The sequence below is a fragment of the Scyliorhinus torazame genome, chromosome 1 (genome assembly GCF_047496885.1).
Source record: "Scyliorhinus torazame isolate Kashiwa2021f chromosome 1, sScyTor2.1, whole genome shotgun sequence".
Lineage (NCBI taxonomy): Eukaryota > Metazoa > Chordata > Chondrichthyes > Carcharhiniformes > Scyliorhinidae > Scyliorhinus > Scyliorhinus torazame.
The window spans coordinates 112,759,927-112,780,311 of NC_092707.1; the positions used below are offsets into that span (position 1 = coordinate 112,759,927).

Genomic DNA, 20,385 nt, shown 5'->3' on the forward strand with positions numbered 1-20,385 from the left:
CCACAACATCATACCGGCCAATTTCAATGTGCGCAACAAGCTCATTTACCTTGTTCCGTATACTGTGTGCATTTACGTACAACACCCTCAGTCCGGCATTGGCCACCTCCCTCTCACACTTGTTATCTTTGCTGCTCTGCCTGAGGGTGATGTTGTTCTCTAATTTTTGTTCTCGATTTCCTCTTCAGTTATTACAACTTCTAAGCTAACACTCTGGTTCCCATCACCCTGCCAAACCTCCCTGCCAGGATATTGGAGCCCCTCCAGTTTAGATGCAACCCGTCTTTCATGTACAGGCCCCACCTGCCCGTGAAGAGATCCCAATGGTCCAGAAATCGGAAACCCTCCCTCCTACACCAGCTGTTTAGCCATGTAATTAGCTGCACTATCCTCCTATTTCTAGCCTCATTGGCATGTGGCACGGGGAGATTGCAACCCTAGAGGTCCTGCTTTTTAGCTTACTGCCTAACTCCCTGAACTCCTTCTGCAGGACCTCATCACTCTTCCTGCTTATGTCGTTAGTACCTATGTGTACTGCAACCTCTGGCTGTTGTAGCCATCTAAGATGGCCACCTGCAAAGGACCATGGGAATTATGGCCAACCCAGGACTCAGAGAGATACAGAGCCTATGTGTGTCTGAAACACAGGTAACCAGACCTGATCGAAAGCCCACTCGTTTGCATTTTAATGGTCCATTTCCCCAGAACAATAGAACTCCAATCAAGCAACCGGTACAGCCACAGACTGATCAGCGCCACTCCCCTTACTCAGAAAGCACAACTGCCAAGGTCAATGACCGCTAAGGACCCGTCCAGCCACCAAGGCACCCGCCCCTTTATTGGCCGAAATCGAAGACAGTGATCAGTGTCGAACTATTGGGTCCAAGGTTAAGGACCGCCCCAACGAGCGCGAAATCCCAGGGGAATAAAAGAGAGCACAGCCATGTATTCTGCCTCTTTTGGATCTGGCCTGTGCCAACCCAATCGTAGCAGGAACAGCCAGCCAAGTTCAAGACCAACGATCGCTACCTGACGGATGAGCCCAGCAGAGACAGAGCCACTTTCTTCGAACCAGCCAAGTGAAATCCGGATAAAAGCCTTATCCATTTGCACAGTGCGGGTTGCCCTGAAGTTATGTATAGGTTATTGTAGCTGATAGGTGTAGTTTAACTCATAATAAATATTGTGTTTGCATGCCGAGATAACTCTTGTGTATGTAAATAAACCATCTTTTGAACCAACTAACTGGTTGTGTGGTCATTTGATCGATATAAGGGAAGGCTTGTGGTTCACCAACAACATTATAGAGCAACATTATTGGCGACCCAGATTGGAATCGATTAGAAGTGACTTTATCACTCCGAGAGAACCCCCAAACTTTGAATCCAATTGCGAGAAAGAGAAAGAACCACAAGTGCAAGTCCCATATTGACCAAATAACTGAATTTCGGAAGTGTGCACTAACCTAACAGGAAGAGTACGTTAAACTCGTTAGAATTGTGTACAACTATCGAGGGATTGTGAGCCGGAAAATAGCTTAAGCCATACCCGCTGTTCAAATCGCCACTTTATTCCCCTGTCCCAAATTTAAAGTAGAGAAAGAGATAAGAGAAGTAATGGCCACTAAAGCAATGGAAAGATTGATGAATCCACAGGAACCCGAGGTCGCAGCGACCAACAGAGCAGAGCAATGCCCCATATGGGAGGAAGAGTTTAGAAAATACTTAAAGGGGAAAGGATGGCCCCTTTGGTCAAATTTTTGCGCTAATGATGAGTCAGTTCCAGGAACGATTGGACAGATTTGGTGGGAGAACCTAAACGAGGTCCACAGAAAAATGTAGGGAAAGTCAGAAAGCCGATGGCAATAGTGTCCTGTTTGGCACAGTTGTGAGGCACAGAGGAGGTTGTGAAGACGCTCCGTAGGCAGCTAATTGAGAAGGAAGAAAAGAACGAGGGAAACAGTAACAAAAGCGAGAAGATAATCGAGCAACTCCGGGAACAGTTAGCAGCTAAGGATAAGGAAATGACCGTGCACATCAATCTTGTCTAGTTCACTTTAGTAGCTTCCAGACTCAGTACGATAAAGCCTTCCAAGGTAAGAGAGAAAACAGAACAACAGGTCGCCCAGCGAACCAGCAAATGCGCAGATTTAAAAGCAGCTTTGAGAGCGCTCCACAGCTCCACTAAGGAACAGAGGCAGAGTACCTTTGACGATGCTAAATGCCGACAGGAGATAGAAAAGTTACAGTTGCTACTCTCAGTACAGAATGGCTTCAGGTACACTTTAGGGCAGGATTTAGATAAAGAAGATGCTCCCGATTGGCAAGAGTTAAACGAAAATGCCCAACGATACGTAGAGGACACAGGAAATCCAAATCGAGCCCCCCATGCCCCAAAAAGAAAAGCACCCGCACCACCGACTGCACAGGCAGCACACCCCCCCACTCACAATTCGACCCCCATGAATCCGGTTACCACACAACGCAAGTCATCGGATCAGGATGAGCCTGATATTGTTTACACCACCCCACTATCCAGAACCCAATTAAGAGAGGCTTGCATGAAAATTAGTCCATTAGCCCACCGCAGACCCGTGCTGCTTCTTTGGGGAAGTGCGCAAACAAAAGGTTATGTACAGCCTAGATGAGAGTGAGGAAGTAAACCTAATAGTTATGAGCCTTAGCCAGACCATAAGGTCAGCTTTGACCGAACCCCAAAATGCAGCAGGAGGAACCCTACCGGAAATGAAAATAGCCATATTAGATGCCATCGGGTATAACAAAGGAGATCCAGTCGAGGGTTTAAATCACTGCAGGCAAAAGAAGGGAGAGCATCCAACCGCATTTGCTGGTTGTCTATGGATTCATTTCATGGCAGTCTACGGACAATTGAACTGCGCACATCTAAATGAGGAGGACACCACTAAATGTCCCGCACCTTAGTCTCGCATGCCACAGACGCAGGTCAAAAGGCTTGTGTAAACTACGACCCCGCAGACCACACACACAATGAAATTTGGGTATTGAAACAACTTTCTAGAGCATGGGAACAAACTACACCGACAGACAGATCAGGATGAGATAGAAGCAACCATGCACCCAGTTAGGACTAGCCAGGACCCAGCATGGATAAACGAGGATAGACATGAAGGACAGCACCCCAGAGTACAGGCACCACAAGGTTGTTACAATTGTGGCCACATGGGACATTACGCCCGCGATTGCCGACAAAACCCCCTGAACCAGCAAAGATACCAACAACCAAACCCCCCACCTAGGAACAAAGTTAGGCCCATGCTTAATGTTAGCACCCATTCAGACGACTTAGCATTTAACTCCACAGATTGACAGTGCTCAGACTCCCCAACTTGGGTCTGTGACACACGCTGGGACAAATCAGGCAGACCAGTAGCTACAGGCACAGTGCGGGGACATACAGTCAATTTTCTTTGAGGCTCAGGAGGATCCCGCACCACTTTGAACTCCTCCACCATGTTTCAACAGGACAAATGGCCCACCACAGACACCGTCACCCTGAGTGAATTCACCGGCCACATACAGCAAGGATATATCACAGCTCCTGTACCCATTTAGATAGGGAACATTAGCACCAAACACCCCGTCATTTTAGTTGACTTACCTCAAACCGCAGAGCACATTTTAGGCATTGATTTTATGAGCACCCATAACCTTTTGTTTGACCCAGTAAACAAATGTGTATGACGAATGGCTAAAACAGCTAGGTTTCCCGCTACGCTCACAGTAGGGGATTATGAAAACAGGTCTTGCTCAGTAGGGGACTATTGGTTTAATCTGCAAACAATTAGTGCAGACCAGATGATTAGAGAGGTCCCCATAAAACACAAAGCTTCGTTTGCACAACACAAACACGATTGTGGGAAGATCCCAGGTACAGTAAAGATTTCAGGTCCCGATGCAATGCCGCAAAAGCAATACTGTTTCCCACAGCAAGCTGAGGGTGAGATTTAGAAGGTTATTAATAGTTTGTTAGACCAAGGAGTTATTCGACCCGCAGCATCCACAAATAATGCCCCAATTTGGCCTGTAAAAAAGCCCGATGGTTCATGGCGACTAACAATCGACTACTGAGAACTTAATAAGGTAACCCCTTTGACTGCCCCCACTGTTGCCATGAGTCCTGCGACCATGCTCAAACAGGGAGTACAAGCAAAATATTTCACAGTGCTGGACATCAGCAATGGCTTTTGGTCCATCCCGGTAGACAGGGCCTGCCAGTGTAAATTCGCATTTACGTTTCAAGGGCAGCAGTACACGTGGACGTGCCTCCCACAAGGATTCCACAACTCCCCCTCCATTTTCCACCGACAATTGCCCAACGGACTTTCTACATTTTCTCGACCTGAATGCCTCATACAGTATGTAGACGATCTGCTCTTGCAAGCGGACACAAAAGAGGAACACGTAGAGCTCTTATCGGAATTACTAGGCCTACTGCAATCAATCGGATTTAAGGTAAACCCCAAAAAGGCCCAGATTTTAAAGGAAAAGGTTCTTTATTTAGGCACCATCATCACCCACGGGAAGAGAGAAATTGAGCAAAAACGGATCGAGTCCATCGTTAAATTGCCCCTGCCCCAAAATGTCACTGCACTCCAGTCATTCCTAGGTTAGGTAGGATATTGCAGAAATTACATAGATGGTTTTGCCACCAAAGCAGCCCCACTCTCAGAGCTCCTTAAAAAGAACGCCCCATGGGAATGGCTTCCGCAGCACACAGACGCCATTGATGATTTAAAACGTGCCCTAGACACAGCCCCCGCTTTACATGTTCCAGACCCAGACATGCCCTATGCCATAGAAGTAGCAACCACGGACCGAACCCCATCAGCAGTGCTCCTGCAAGAATGACACGATCACTTAGGACCCGTAGCCTATGCCTCAAGATTGTTAGACCCCATAGAGCAAGGACTCTCAGCCTGCGAACGGCACTTGCTTGCAGTCTTTTGGGCAGTACAGTACTTTGCGTACATCACAGGCTTCAACCCAGTCACGATCTTGACTGAGCACACCCCCACGTCACTATTACTAGATGGTAGATTAAAGGACGGTTCAGTCAGCCAAATCAGAGCAGCTTGCTCGACACTACTATTACAAGGCAGGGACATTATGGTGAAATGCACCAAAACCCACACATTCCTGGCCGATAATCTCCAATATGCAGGGACCCCACATGAGTGCCAGATCATAGCAGCCCAACAACACACAGGACCCTTTATCCCAAAGTCATTACACCCACGAGCAGGCAGTAAGACACAGGATTCCCAAACCACAGGGGATGCTTAAAAAATTGATGTAGACAGTTCGCCCACAATCGAAAATGGAGTTAGAATTACTGGTTGTGGAATTTACGTGGAAGACGCACAGGGACACCCACTAGAATAGATCTCTTTAAAATTGCCCGACCACCTAGGTTCACAAGCAGCAGAACTCGCGGCCATAGCCTATGTAATTCAGCACCCCGACTCTTTTCCAACCCCCACAGACATACACTCGGACAGCCTGTACGTGTGCAACAGCTTAACAGAATTCCTGCCCCTGGTTTTGATTCAGCCGATGGAAAAGCCCTACCCTCTGCCCCGTTGTTAAAGCACATTCTCAAGACAGCCTCAGATCGCACAAACGGTGTCATTAAAGTAAGAAGCCATCATCGCTCGTCCCCACCCGGTAATGTGAAGGCAGACGCCTTAGCCAAAGCAGGATCACGCCATGGTCACTTCTGGCAGCCACCCGAAAGTGAACCGATAAACTTAGTCCAGGTTTCCCAGACCAATATTGAGGATCTATCTCAAGCCCCAAAAGCATACAACACCCTCAAACAGGTTTTAGACGGCACCTTTCCAGCCCTCTATGATAAATGGAAAGACGCACTGACTGTACAGGACTGCATAGTTTAAAAAAACGGAATTTATGTGGTCCCCACCCAGGACAGAAACCAGCTCATTTACCAATTTCATGACGGACACGGACATCAGGGGATAGACAATACCATTGCCCATTTAAGACCTTTGTGTTGGTGGCCCGATTTAAAAAGCGATGTAAGCCCTTATGTCGAGAATTGCCTTATCTGTGCTCAAAACAATCCTGAACATTACTCAAAGAAAGGACAATTACGTCACACCCGACCTGTGAATGGCCCTTGGACAAATTTGCAAATCGGCAGCACAGTAGCATTGTGGATAGCACAATTGCTTCACAGCTCCAGGATCCCAGGTTCGATTCCGGCTTGGGTCGCTGTCTGTGCGGAGTCTGCACATCCTCCCTGTGTGTGCGTGGGTTTCCTCCGGGTGCTCCGGTTTCCTCCCACAGTCCAAAGATGTGCAGGTTAGGTAGATTCGCCATGATAAATTGCCCTTAGTGTCCAAAACTGCCCTTAGTGTTGGGTGGGGTTACTGGTTTATGGGGATAGGGTGGAGGTGTTGACCTTGGGTAGGGTGCTCTTTCCAGGAGCCGGTGCAGACTCGATGGGCCGAATGGCCTCCTTCTGCACTGTAAATTCTATGATCTATGATTACATTGGCCCCTTCCCCCTTGCAAAAATGGTTTCAAGTACGTGCCGGCTGTAATCGACACCTTTACTAAATGGGTAGAAGCATTTCCCTCATGGACAAACGCAGCAAAGGCCACCGCTAATATTTTGACCCAACAGGTATTTACACGCTGGGGTCTCCCCCGCAGCATTAAGACAGACCAAGGTTCCCACTTCACCGGCAGTCATGCAAAATGTTTTAACAATTTTTGGAATCAGGCAGAAATTCCATATAGCACATCACCCCCAATCCAGCAGCATTGTTGAGAGAATGAATCAAACTTTAAAAGCGACCATTAGGAAGATGGTGCAACAGTACAATACCATGTGGGACATAGTCCTCCCATTTGCTCTCATGTTTATTCGGAACACCGTTTCCAGTTCCACAGGTTTCACCCCCCACACTCCCATGACCGGACGGCCCATGAAGGGTATTGAATATTTATTAGGCCTCGATCTGGCAAGCCCCACAGTAACCACCTTCACCCACGAAAAAGCAGTCCAACAGGTTACAGATAACATTAAAGCGGCACAACTCACTGCAGCTGTCCAATTAGGCGCTAGAAGGAAGCAGAGTAAAGCCTGCTTTGACAAAACCATCCATCCCGTAGAGCACACAGTCGGGCAGCAAGTAATGGTTTAATTTTACAACCCCAGTTCCTTCCTCTCCCCCAAATTTGCAGGACCCTACTCCATTTCCGACAAAGTGAGCCCCTCCGTGTACAAGATAACGTACCCCAACGGTAAAACTGGTTGGTTCCACATCAACCAACTCAAAGTCTATGGATCACAATGTAACCACTGCCACCACATCTCTCTGGCAATAGGAGACGATCACGCCCCGCCCATCGACAACCTAGTCAAACCCCTACGCCAACCCTCCCCAACCATGTCAGCATTTATCCCTCGTCCACGCCCACAGACCTGAACTTGTCTCCACCCACAAGTACAGACTTTCACCTTGAACTTGACTCCGACGACAGCGAGAGCCTCCCGGATTTGATTACTATCCCTGAACACTGGCACGATCTCTCTGCCACCAGTCACCCCAGCCCCCAGAACCATGACTTAGATATCTTTGACCCCCCATATGCCCTCCTCCAGCCACCGCCACAGCCACCGCCCGACCACAGTAACTTGCCCTCCACTCCCACCGCCCCTACGCCTCACGCAAAACAAGCCCCTCTTTGGCACCGCGACAACTCTTGCAGACTAGTAAGGCACGATGATTCGGATTATCCGACGACCCAAGCGGCCAAGGCACAGAAACGGCAGACGCAAGTCTGGCAACCGGGAGATGGTGATGATTCAGATACTGACTCTCATTTCGGTAATGCTTTTACAACACTGTTTGGTACAGAACCCTGAGGTGTTCAGATGATGAGAAAGAGACACCGTCTAAGTATTAAGGTGTCCAAAGTTCTGCCCGCCTTTTTCCTTCTTCTTTTTCCTACTACATGGTTTTAATTCATGTCGCCCAACACAAAATTACTCTTCTGATTCGAGGGTACGATACCCAATGTCAGTTAAAGGCACACGTTTGTTGAGAAACAGATCACTGTTCTCCCAGTCTTTATGACAAGTTTCCACATAACTACAAACTCTTACCATCCACCCAGGTCACCCAGGTAGGGAGTAACGGCACTGATCCACACCTTACCTGAGGACCCCAAATTCATCCGGTCAGTTAAGCTTGGGTAGTGGAGTAACGGCACTAACCCCCGCCCTACCCGGGGATTCCATCTATTCTTATCCTGCAGCGACCCACACACACACCTCATGTTCCCTTCACTTCATACACTCTGGAATGGTTCTCTACACTCTGCATTGCCTTTGGCAGGCCTTAGTTTCACCTTCTCTACTCTCTCTTTGGTTGTGGTATAAAGATTGCATTTTGCCACGTTCCGTACTCCCTTCTTTCCTTTACCTCCCACGACCCCCTGGTTGCTCCCCACATGCTATTTACACGTATGACACAACTGGTTGCTGATCACTGCTGCTATACACGCTGCTACACATGAACTACCTCTGAGCCCTGGGACAAAACTCTATAAAACTGGCCGCCCTGAAATTCGGCTGGTTAAGATAAGCCTCAACCACCACTGGTTGCAAGTAAAGAAAGACTGGTCGAAGAAATTGTCCGACCACTCCCCGCATCGACCACAAGCTGCGAGAGTCTCTGTACTTTAAAAAATATATAGTTTTTTGCATTTCTTGTCTCTCCAAAATGTTATTTTGAAAAAGAAAATGAGGAAGTCACACATGGTGACAATCATAACGGGTAATTGGCGTAAGGAGAGAAAGACTAATAAAACGAGATATTAACCAAAGATAATAACAGATACTATGCTTGCACCCCCAGGATTACACGGAAAACAGAAAACACAGGATGAAGCAAGGACTGCTGACATGTGTTTGGATCATCGCTGGACTCCTGCAACTGCGCACGCAACGGACTCTTGTTACAAACCCCACACCAGCCCCGAACACTACCACACAACAGACCACCCCCAGCCCGGACACTACACCACACATAAAGACAGACATCGAAACCCCCACCTGGTGCAAAAACATTGCCAAATGGAACCCCCTTTCATACATAGTAGAGGCCCTTCTAGTAATTGCAATAATCTGCAGTGTCATTCAGACACTCCGACTCCGTAAATGGCGAGCAAAAGCCTCCCGCTCCCCGATATATACAGTCCGATCCCCCTTCTTTGGAATTCAACAAAATGAACTCACGTAACAATCGCTGCCAACAATAAACCATGTGCCTCTTTAACTTTATTAGGATTAAGTAGAAATGTGATGCTGCTGTTTTAAAATTTGTACTGTATATAGGTTTTTTGATATCCACCAGCAGCATGAGAGTAGGTTAGATAGCGTTAGCTAGAGATCAACTGTGCGGATAAATTAAATGTTTTATGGTGACCTAAATTATAGTGACTGTTAGAGATGAACTAATTTATGAATGTATTAATGCAATATTAGGTAAATGTAGATAGAGTAGAGTAGAACCTTGCCTTGACCAAGGGTGACCGGTCCACCAAGGATGAACAGGGATCGATAGTTTGATCCACCACGCTTCGTGTTCAGGATCAAGAGGACGGAATGTAGCCATCTAAGATGGCCACCTGCAAAGGACCATGGGAATTATGGCCAACCCAGGACTCAGGCAGATACAGAGCCTATGTATATCTGAAATACAGGTAACCAGACCTGATTGAATCCCCCACTCGTTTGCATTTTAATGGCCCATTTTCCCAGGCCAATAGAACTCCAATCAATCAACCGGTACAGCCACAGACTGATCGGCGCCACTCCCCTTACTCAGAAAGCCGAACTGCCAAGGTCAATGACCGCTAAGGACCCGCCCAGCCACCAAGGCACCCGCCCCTTTATTGGCCGAAATCGAAGACAGTGATCAGAGCCCTGTCGAACTATTGGGTCCAAGGTTAAGGACCGCTCCAAAGAGTGCAAAATCCCAAGGGGATAAAAGAGAGCGCAGCCATGTGTTCTGTCTCTTTTGGATCCGGCCTGTGCCAACCCAATTGCAGCAGGAACAGCCAGCCAAGTTCAAGACCAACAATCGCTACCTGACGGATGAGCCCAGCAGACAGAGCCACTTTCTTCGAACCAGCCAAGTGAATTCCGGATAAAGGCCTTATCCATTTGCACAGTGCAGGTCACCCTGAAGTTAAGTATAGGTTATTGTAGCTGATAACTCTTGTGTATGTAAATAAACCATCTTTTGAACACAACTAACTGGTTGTGTGGTCATTTGGTCGATATAAGGGAAGGCTTGTGGTTCACCAACAACATTATAGGGCAACACTGTTCACCCTCCCCCTTCAGGATGTCCTGTGTTGGTTCAGAGACATCCTGGACCCTGGCACCAGGAAGGCAACACACCATCCTGGAGTCTCTTTCACGTCCTCACAGAAGCATCTATCTGTGACCGTCACGATAGTGTCCCCAGTAGCTATTGCTCTCCTGCACTTTGCCCTTCCCTGCTGAGCAACAGAGTCAGTTGAGGTGCCACTGTTCTGGTTGCTGTTGTTTTCCCCTGATAGGCTATACCTCCCAACAGTATCCAAAGCTGTATACCTGTTAGAGAGGGGGACTGCCACAGGGGATTCCTGCACTCACTGCCTGCCCTTTCTAGTGGTCACCTGTCTTTCTGCCTGCACCTTGGGTGTGACCACGTCTCTGTAACTCCTATCTGTGATGCATTCCGCCACCTGCATGCTCCTAAGTGCATCCGATTGCTCCTCCTCCTGAATCCACGTGGTCTGTGAGGAGCTGCCAGTGGTTTCACTTGCTGCAGACGTAGTTGACTGGAACGCTGAAAGCATCACAGACCTCCCATATCTCACAGTTAAAGCACTGCACCCCGCTGAGTGACAGTTATGCACTAGTTAATTAATTCAAAATAAATACTTAAATTGTAATTAGATTAAGTTACAATTAACTAAATGGCCCTGGCGCTAACTTTTTACTGTAAAATCAAATGCTAAATACTCATCTCTGCCCTCAGGTTTAATTACTCCTCTACCTATTTAATTAATTAGGTTTAATTAGTTTTTTCAATGTTATTTTTTTTTCAAATTTAACAGATTCCCGAACAGCCAATCAGGTCACAGCTTTACTGTGATGTCATTTTGCCCCCCCCCCCCCCCCCCACACACACACACAATTTGAAAAGGTCTTGATATCACTTACCTTCCCAAAATGTTCTCTGGATCTCTCCCTGCAGATTAACAGTTACAAAGCCAGAAGAAAGAAAACAAAATGAAAGGGAAAAAGCACCTCCTCACTTCGGGCTTTCTCACTCAGGCTGTCTCCAACTTCACGTGCGCAAGCTTACTGCGTGTGCGCTTTATGCCTCTCTCTTATATAGAGCCCTGCTAAGCTGAGTTGACAAGCCTCTGGACCAGATTATCGCAGAGCTGATGCATTCAATAGGAGCAGCTGACAGATTCAGAGAGGGATGCCAGCGACACTCCAGCGGGTCCATAACCGATTGGAGGAGTCCCAAAGGCTCCGGGCGCAGGAGGTAGCGCCGGCAATGGTTGGCACTTAGGCCAACACTGCTAGGGTGGCGACCGCAGTGCAGAGCCTGGAGCACAACGTTAGCACCATGACATAGCTCAGTCAGCGACGACCATGCCTGAGTGCCTCGACAGCATGTCCTGGTCGCTGGGTAATGTTTCCCAGATGCAGGTGGACCATTCTGGGTGCTGTAGAGCATTTCCCAGTCGCTGGCGGGTTTTGTCAAGGCACTGTGGAGCATGTCCCAGTCGCAGGTTGGCGGGAGAAGAAGGTGAGTGATTGCTGTCTGGGTGGGGGTGTTGCTGGGGGTGGGTAGGTGGGGGGGGACGAGGGGGACGGGGGATGGGGGGGGGTCAGGGGACGGGGAAGGGGGGGGAGGGTGAAGTAGACCGGTTTGCGGGAGTGGTGGTAGAACAGTGGGTGGGAAGGGGAGAAGGGGTGAGGTGACGGACGAAGCCATGACCAATGTGAAGCGGGCATGGATGAAGGCCTCCCTGGTCCTCTAGGCATGCCGCCCTTGCCGCTGTCGCCGGTCGTCCATTCTCTGGCTGGTCCAGCGGGTCTTCCCCGAACTTGTCCTCCAGCTCTTCCTGGTCTGGCACCTCCTCATCTTCCTCAGAGGTGGACACATGTTCCTTCACCTCCAGCACATCGCCCCGCTGCTGCGCCAGGTTGTGGAGGGCACAGCAGACGACCACAAAGTGGGTGTCCCTCCGGGGGATGTACTGCAGTGCAGCAACAGAGCGGTCTGGGTTTGGCACCGCATTTTCAGCAGTCCGATACCCGCTCAATGACAACGCCACATGGACCTTGTTATATCGGGTCTCTGCATCAGTCACCGGCTTCCGTACTGACGTCATCACTCAGTTCATAAGCGGGTACCCTTATCCCCCAAGAGCCAACCGGTCACCCTGGGGTGTCCCTTGAAGACACCAGTGATCTCCGACTGCCCCAGGATGTAGTGTCATGCACACTCCCTGAAAAGCGTGCACACATGTGCATGATCTTCAGATGGTGGTTGCACACAAGCTGGAGGTTCAGGGCTGGAACCTCTTCTATTAATGGGGGCCATTCTCGGACCACCCGGTGCGTGCAAGGCAACATGCGTGCCATCTATTACCCCCTGGACCTGGAGCAGCCTCGCGGTGGCGGAGAATCCTGCTGCCACGCATCTTGTTGTGCTTGGGCCAGGTCAACGTTTATGCAGTCGGCTGCTCGGGCAAACAAGGCATACGCTTGTGTTCGGTGAGACGGACAGGCAGCAGCTGGAGCTGCCCCCGTTATGAGTATACATTATCCGAGGGGGGTGGGGCATGCCAGGCCCATGGGCGGTGGACCACCTACCCCTCCAGTCCATAGTGACCCCCCTACTGATGATGGCCGGTCCCCATGAACTATCCCGTCCTCTCCTGGAGACTCCCTCGCCACGCACTGGGTAGTGGCCTCAGTTCCCCCGGGCTGACCACCCAATTTCCAAGATGGCTACTCACCTCCTCTGATCCTCACAACAGCTAATCTGTCAGCTTCACAAACGGCACCCAAGTGACTGCTCGCTGGGGAGGCGGTTAGATCACGGGAGGCCGTTTGATAGGGGGGTCCTTCCCATTAATGGGATGGAGATTGGTTATAATTGGTGATTATTGGTTTCCCGCAACGCAGTGGCAGGATCTAAATCTCACCAACAGGAGAGGGTCGGTTAGATCGGAACGCCGCCCCAACGTATTTCCTGATTTCGGCTTCTCCTGCTATCTAACCAGCCCGCTTGTTCTCTCGCGCCTGGCGCAATTTGGCTGATTGACTATGCCCCACGCTTGTGTATACCAGTACTGAACGGCGCCCAGCTGGGGACTCCCTGGGGAGGCTGTCAGATGCCAGGAGGCCGGCAGATCCCAGGTGAGCAGGCCTTAGTAGGTTTAAAACCTACTAAAGCGAGCACAGCTTGGTCTCCCGCCTCGCGGAACTTGGGTAGATCCCGGGAGGCATAGTGACTGCTGGGAAGCCTGCTTGAGGCCTCATCCAGCATCTACCAGCCATGTCGTGCTCCTGCTCGGGCATGACGTGGCTGGTAGATCGCACGATTAGTGTCCAAACATGTGCAGATTGGGTGGCGCTGTGGGTCTACGGAGATATGGGTGTGGGCCTAGGTGGGTGCTCTTTCACCAGGTTTGTGTAGACTTGATGGGCCGAATGGTCTCATTCTGCATTGTAGGGATTGTATGGCATTTATGGAAGTAACAAGTCAAGCCTTTGGAGGTGGGAGACTCGTGTAGTGATGGGGAGTTCTGTGCGGGGGGGAATTCCCATGGGGGAGGGGGGCGGAGTGCCCTTGTAGAAAGAGGGTAGTAGGGGTGGGGTGTTCCTGTGCAGACTCAGAGATGTGGAGAGAGATCCGTGGGAGGGCGGTGGGGCCTGTAAAATAGCTACCCAGAAGCTCAAAATAGTTTTAATTCCTCTACGTTTTCTGGGTAGCTATTGATTTAACACAGTCTGATATTTCTGATTTTAAAATGGTCCCCACGGCAATTGTCCAGAGGAAGTTTGCACTTCTTGGGCAATTGCCTTGCAAACCTTACCTGGGAACATCTGGGAGGGGAGATTCCCCAGCACATCTTTGGGGTACCTACCAGTTACACTGCCACGGAGCCACTGTTACGGCCATTCTGTCTCCTTTTTAAAAAAAAATATTTTTATTCTCCTCCTTTTTCACATTTTCTCCCAAACTGACATCCAACAATAAACAATAATCAGTAACAAATGTAATGTCAATCCCCATATCAACAATAACGATCCCATCCTTCCACCAAACCCCAGACATTAGCCCGCATGTTAACATAAACAAATGACAAAAAGGAATCAGAAATCACCCATAGTCACCATTAACACACACAAGCCCCCCCCCAACCCTCCCAGCACCTCCCCACCCCCCCCCCCCCCAAATGTTCGATGTAATCCAGTTCTCAAAAGTGCATAATGAATAACGCCCATGAATTGTAGAATCCCTCTATCCTTCCCCTCAGTTCAAATTTGACCTTTTCTAGCATCAAGAATTCCAGCAGGTCCCCCCCACCACACCAGGGCACAGGGTGGAGAGGTTGATCTCCACCTTAACAGGATCCACCTCCGGGCGATCAACGAGGCGAAGGCTACAAAAGTTGCCTCTGCAACCGTTTCCGACACCCCAAATATGGCCTCCCGAGGGCCCGGGTCCAGTTTCACGTACACCACTTTAGAGATTACGCTAAAAACCTCCTCCCAGTAATCCTCTAGCTTTGGACAGGGCCAAAACATATGTATGTGATTCGCAGGGCCCCCCGCCCGCAATGTTCACACACATCTTCTACCCCCTCAAAAAGCCGGCTCATCCTCGCCCTTGTAAGGTGTGCTCCATACACCACCTTCAGTTGTATCAGCCCCAACCTCGCACACGAGGTGGAGTGCCATTCTGTCTCCTTACCTGACATTGCAGAATGTCCTCAGCCCATTTTCTCTGCATAAGTTGTAGCTGTTGTTCAAGGCATTGTCGCTGGATGCTTAACTTTGTCGCCTCTTCCTGCAGTGGTTGCAATTGTTTTATGAAATCTTGGATTTCCTGCTGCGTTTGTTGTAGTGATTCAGTTCTGCTCTTGTTCCATTTCAAGAGATTTCCCAGTTTAGGTTCATAGTATTTCTCCAACCATTGCCAAGGTTCATCTAAAACGCTTTGAAATTCCCCACTTGTTTGGTGATGTTTTGACGAGCTTTGAATATTCTTTGTAATATTTTCCAGCTGATAGATCATTTGGTTTTTCTCTTGGTGACAATGATTTTTAAGTCGAGTCAGTTCATCAGAAAGTACCTGAGCTTTGGATTCCAGCGCTTCCTGTTGTAATGTCATTTGGGGAAGGGCTTGTTTGTTGACATGCAGCTTATAGTTACAAGTCATTTGGGCTTTAATGATCTCAAACAGGTTTTTTTTTGCGCATGTTATTTCTTCCTTGAAGTTGTCACATTCAATCGCTGTCTTTGATTTAGTTTGATGAAGCTTCAAGAGTTCTCCCCTCAGGACATCAATTTCGTTATGCATTGGTTCCTTCATGAAGATTAATTCTTTGATAAGATTCTCCCTTTCTTCCAGGAGTTCTTCCACACTCTGTATACATTCCTGGAAATGTTTTCCAACCACTTGCAATGAATCGACAATCCTAATGATCTCCATGGGAGGGTCCTCTTGAAACTCACTCAATGTATCCTGGGATCAGAGAAATATCAAATTATTAACTTATGCTGATTAAGGTCTATATAGTTAATAATTTATTAATCATTTGATATTGAAAGTATTCCATCCAAAATATATACCATTATTTAGTTTGATGTGATTGTTCATTAAAAGAGTACAATTCCTATTAAATATAACAAAACTTGCATTTATAAAGTGCCTTTCAATGTAGTAAAACCTCAGATCACCAACATGCATGTGAGTGGATTTGCCTTCCAATCAGCGGATTCACCAATCTGAGGACTATGGACAAAAGCTCTCCACATCCCACCTCCTTTGAGGCATCAACCTCCACCTTAAACCCCATGGGCTTGATTCTCCGATTTTGAGGCTATGTCCGGAGGAAGAGTCTAGCTTTACGATGAAAACGTTGGCGCCACCCCCACACCGATGCTCCGACCGGTGAGGGGCTAGCAGCCGCGTAAAATGCACGGCCTTCCCGATATTAACCCCTGGAGAATTGCCAGGTCCATGGCCTATCTTCTATGTATCTATGTATGTAACCTAGTGGCGTGGTGTAACAACAACAATCTCTCCCTCAATATCAGCAAAACTAAAGAGCTGGTCATTGGCTTCAGGAGGGGAAGTATCATACACACCCCTGCCTGCATCAATGGTGCCGAGGTGAAGATGGTTGACAGCTTGAAATTCCTAGGTGTGCATATCGCCTACAATCAGATGTGGAGATGCCGGCATTGGACTGAGGTGAGCACAGTAAGAAGTCTTACAACACCAGGTTAAAGTCCACCATGTTTGTTTCAAACACTAGCTTTCAGAGCACTGCTCCTTCCTGAGGTGAATGAAGAGGTATGTTCCATAATCATATATATAGACAAATTCAAAGATGCAAGACAATGCTTAGAATGCGAGCATTTGCAGTTAATTAAGTGTTTACAGATCCAGAGATGGGGTAACCCCAGGTTAAAGAGGTGTGAATTGTCTCAAGCCAGGACAGTTGGTAGGATTTTGCAAGCCCAGGCCAGATGGTGGGGGGTGAATGTAATGCGACATGAACCCCAGGTCCCGGTTGAGGCCGCACTCATGTGTGCGAAACTTGGCTATAAGTTTCTGCTCGGCGATTCTGCGTTGTCACGCGTCCTGAAGGCCGCCTTGGAGAACGCTTACCCGGAGATCAGAGGCTGAATGTCCTTGACTGCTGAAGTGTTCCCCGACTGGAAGGGAACATTCCTGCCTGGTGATTGTCGCACGATGTCCGTTCATTCGTTGTCGCAGCGTCTGCATGGTCTCGCCAATGTACCACGCTTCGGGACATCCTTTCCTGCAGCGTATGAGGTAGACAACGTTGGCCGAGTCGCACGGGTATGTACCGTGTACTTGGTGGGTGGTGTTCTCACGTGTAATAGTGGTATCCATGTCGATGATCTGGCACGTCTTGCAGAGATTGCCATGGCAGGGTTGTGTGGTGTCGTGGTCACTGTTCTGAAGGCTGGGTAGTTTGCTGCAAACAATGGTTTGTTTGAGGTTGCTCGGTTGTTTGAAGGCAAGTAGTGGGGGTGTCGGGATGACCTTGGCAAGATGTTCATCTTCATCGATGACGTGTTGAAGGCTGTGAAGAAGCTGTCGTAGTTTCTCTGCTCCGGGAAAGTACTGGACAACGAAGGGTACTCTGTCGGTTGTGTCCCGTGTTTGTCTTCTGAGGAGGTCGGTGCGGTTTTTCGCAGTGGCGCGTTGGAACAGTTCCAAGTTGATCGATGAGTCGAGCGCCAAATCTCGTTCGTACGAGGGCATCTTTCAGTGTCTGTAGATGTCTGTTATGCTCCTCCTCATCTGAGCAGATCCTGTGTATACGGAGGGTTTGTCCATAGGGGATGGTTTCTTTAATGTGTTTAGGGTGGAAGCTGGAGAAGTGGAGCATCGTGAGGTTATCCGTGGGCTTGCGGTAAAACGAAGTGCTGAGGTGACTGTCCTTGATGGAGATGAGTGTGTCCAAGAATGCAACTGATTTTGGAGAGTAGTCCATGGTGATTCTGATGGTGGGATGGAACTTATTGATGTCATCGTGTAGTCGTTTCAGTGATTCTTCGCCGTGGGTCCAAAGGAAAAAAATGTCATCGATGTATCTGGTGTATAACGTCGGTTGAAGGTCCTGTGCGGTGAGGATGTCTTGTTCAAACTTGTGCATGAAGATGTTGGCATATTGAGGTGCAAATTTGGTCCCCATGGCTGTTCCGTGCGTCTGGATGAAGAACTTGTTGTCGAAGCTGAAGACGTTGTGATCCAGAATGAAGCGGATGAGTTGCAGAATTGCGTCTGGAGATTGGCAGTTGTCGGTGTTGAGTACTGAGGCTGTTGCAGCAATGCCGTCGTCATGGGGGATGCTGGTGTAGAGTGCCGAGACGTCCATTGTGACGAGGAATGTTCCTGGTTCAACTGGTCCATGGGTGCTGAGTTTCTGTAGGAAGTCCGTCGTGTCACGACAGAAGCTGGGCGTACCTTGTACGATGGGTTTCAAGATGCCCTCGATGTAGCCAGAGAGGTTCTCACACAGGGTCCCATTGCCTGAAACGATAGGACGGCCTGGTGTGTTGGCCTTGTGTATTTTCGGGAGGCAGTAGAGATCTCCAATGCGGGGAGTTCGTGGGATGAGAGCACCTACAATCTGTTCTGGTTCACCCATGACGACGATACGACCAAGAAAGCACAACAGTGCCTATACTTCCTCAGGAAACTAAGGAAATTTGACATGTCCTCATTGACTCTTACCAGTTTTTACAGATGCAGCAGAGAAAGCATCCTATCTGGCTACATCACAGCCTGGAATGGCAACTGCTCAGCCCAAGACTGCAGGAAACTTCAGAGAGTCGTGAACACAGCCCAGTCCATCATGCGAACCGCCTCTCATTTATTGACCCTGTCTGCACCTCCCGCTGCCTTGGGAAAGCGAGCAGCATAATCAAAGGCCCCTCCCACCCAGGTTATTCTCTCTTCCAATCTCTTCCAGGAGATACAAAAGTCTGAGAACACGCACTAACAGGTTCAAAAACAGCTTCTTCCTTGCTGTCACCAGACTCCTGAATGACCCTTTTATGGACTGAACTGATATCTTCACACATCTTCTCTACTGAGTAGTATTACAGCCAGTGCTTCAAAACAAATTTATTGACCTCTCATTAGTCTTATCTCACAATCTGTCCGGAGCTCTAGCAGTCTTGGCAAGAGCAGGCTGGTGGGTGATAAAACAGAGCAGATTAATCACTATCAATCTGGTCTGTGACCAAAAGAGAAAATGCTGGAAAATCTCAGCAGGTCTGGCAGCATCTGTAAGGAGAGAAAAGAGCTGATGTTTCGAGTCCAGATGACCCTTTGTCAAAGCTCTGTGCCTGGTCTGTGACCTCTGTATGTAGATATTGTTGGATTTATTTCCCAGATCAGCATGCTGCATGTCAGCGGGCTAGCCCAATCACAATGGGCTGAATGGTCTCCTTCTGTGCCGGAATCATTCTATCTTTCTATAGTTTCTGGGTAATTATGACAAAATTATAAAAATTAGGTGGTATTGAAAGAGACCAGAACCTTCCTGATCTGGAAACCTTTCCTTTTAAATTCTTTACCTTTCTATATTAAAATTCAAGCTCAGTTCTTTGAACTGCTAGCTTGATGGGCCATCATGTAGATTAATAACTAGGTATGTATTGTTTGCTCTAGTCAAGGCATTACAAAGTTTTTGCCTTTTTCAAAATGAATTTAAGTTAGTGAGTCCAACTGAAATTAATTTTCATTCCTCTTGGCCTTGCACTTAATTCTACAGTTAAAGACTTGAATTCCTCCGGAGTTCCCTTGGTCTCGTAATGGAAAAGGAGAGAACAGACAAGAAGATCGGAAATGGGAGCAGGAGTAGACCTTATAGAACACATACACCAGGCAGGATTAGGATCCCAGTTAAGACTGGTTAACTGATTGAGTGCAGGCATTTAGTCTCCATAAGGGCTTAGAGACTGAGGGGAGACCTGGTTAGTCAACTTTCCCCACAGCTGGATTGACATGAGAGATTGTGGCAAGGGTGGGAAGATGGGCACCGGAGGTGTGCCCAATGTGATATTTGTACCAACCTGCCCCTTCCACTGCACATCAATTTCAACAGGGTCCACACTTGAGGGTACAATTGTTTCACCATTGTTGGTGGAATTCATGGAATTTCTGGTCTTGGTATTAAGACAGATGAGGTATGTAATGTTTGTGGTCCTGAGAAAAGAATATTGAAGAGAATATTTGTCATTTCTCTTTTTATTAAAATACAAAGGCTTGCTTTTCATTAGCTCCATTTCACCTATGCAGATCTGATAGGCTGAATGGCCTCTGGCTGGTGGCACAGGGAGGCAGTCATGCTCATTGTTAGCAGCCTTTTAGCATGGAGTGATGCTCAGTGTGCCCAAATGGGACACTCAGGTAAAGTGAGGCCTGAATGCTGTGTCTGAATAAGCGACTGGAACGCAGTGTAATATTCAGGTAGAATGCTGGGATGTTGTGTTGGATTCTGGGCACAGCCAATT

General features: G+C 48.3%; 1 protein-coding gene across 2 annotated transcripts in view; it reads right to left on the reverse strand.

Annotated features, from left to right (window-relative positions):
• Positions 1-20,385, reverse strand: part of sync (syncoilin, intermediate filament protein) — a 91,387-nt gene that overhangs the window by 19,706 nt on the left and 51,296 nt on the right. For both annotated transcript variants that reach the window (XM_072500066.1, XM_072500074.1), the window contains exon 2: positions 15,074-15,847. In XM_072500066.1, the coding sequence (XP_072356167.1) occupies positions 15,074-15,847 (774 nt within the window). The remainder of the gene's footprint in view (positions 1-15,073; positions 15,848-20,385) is intronic.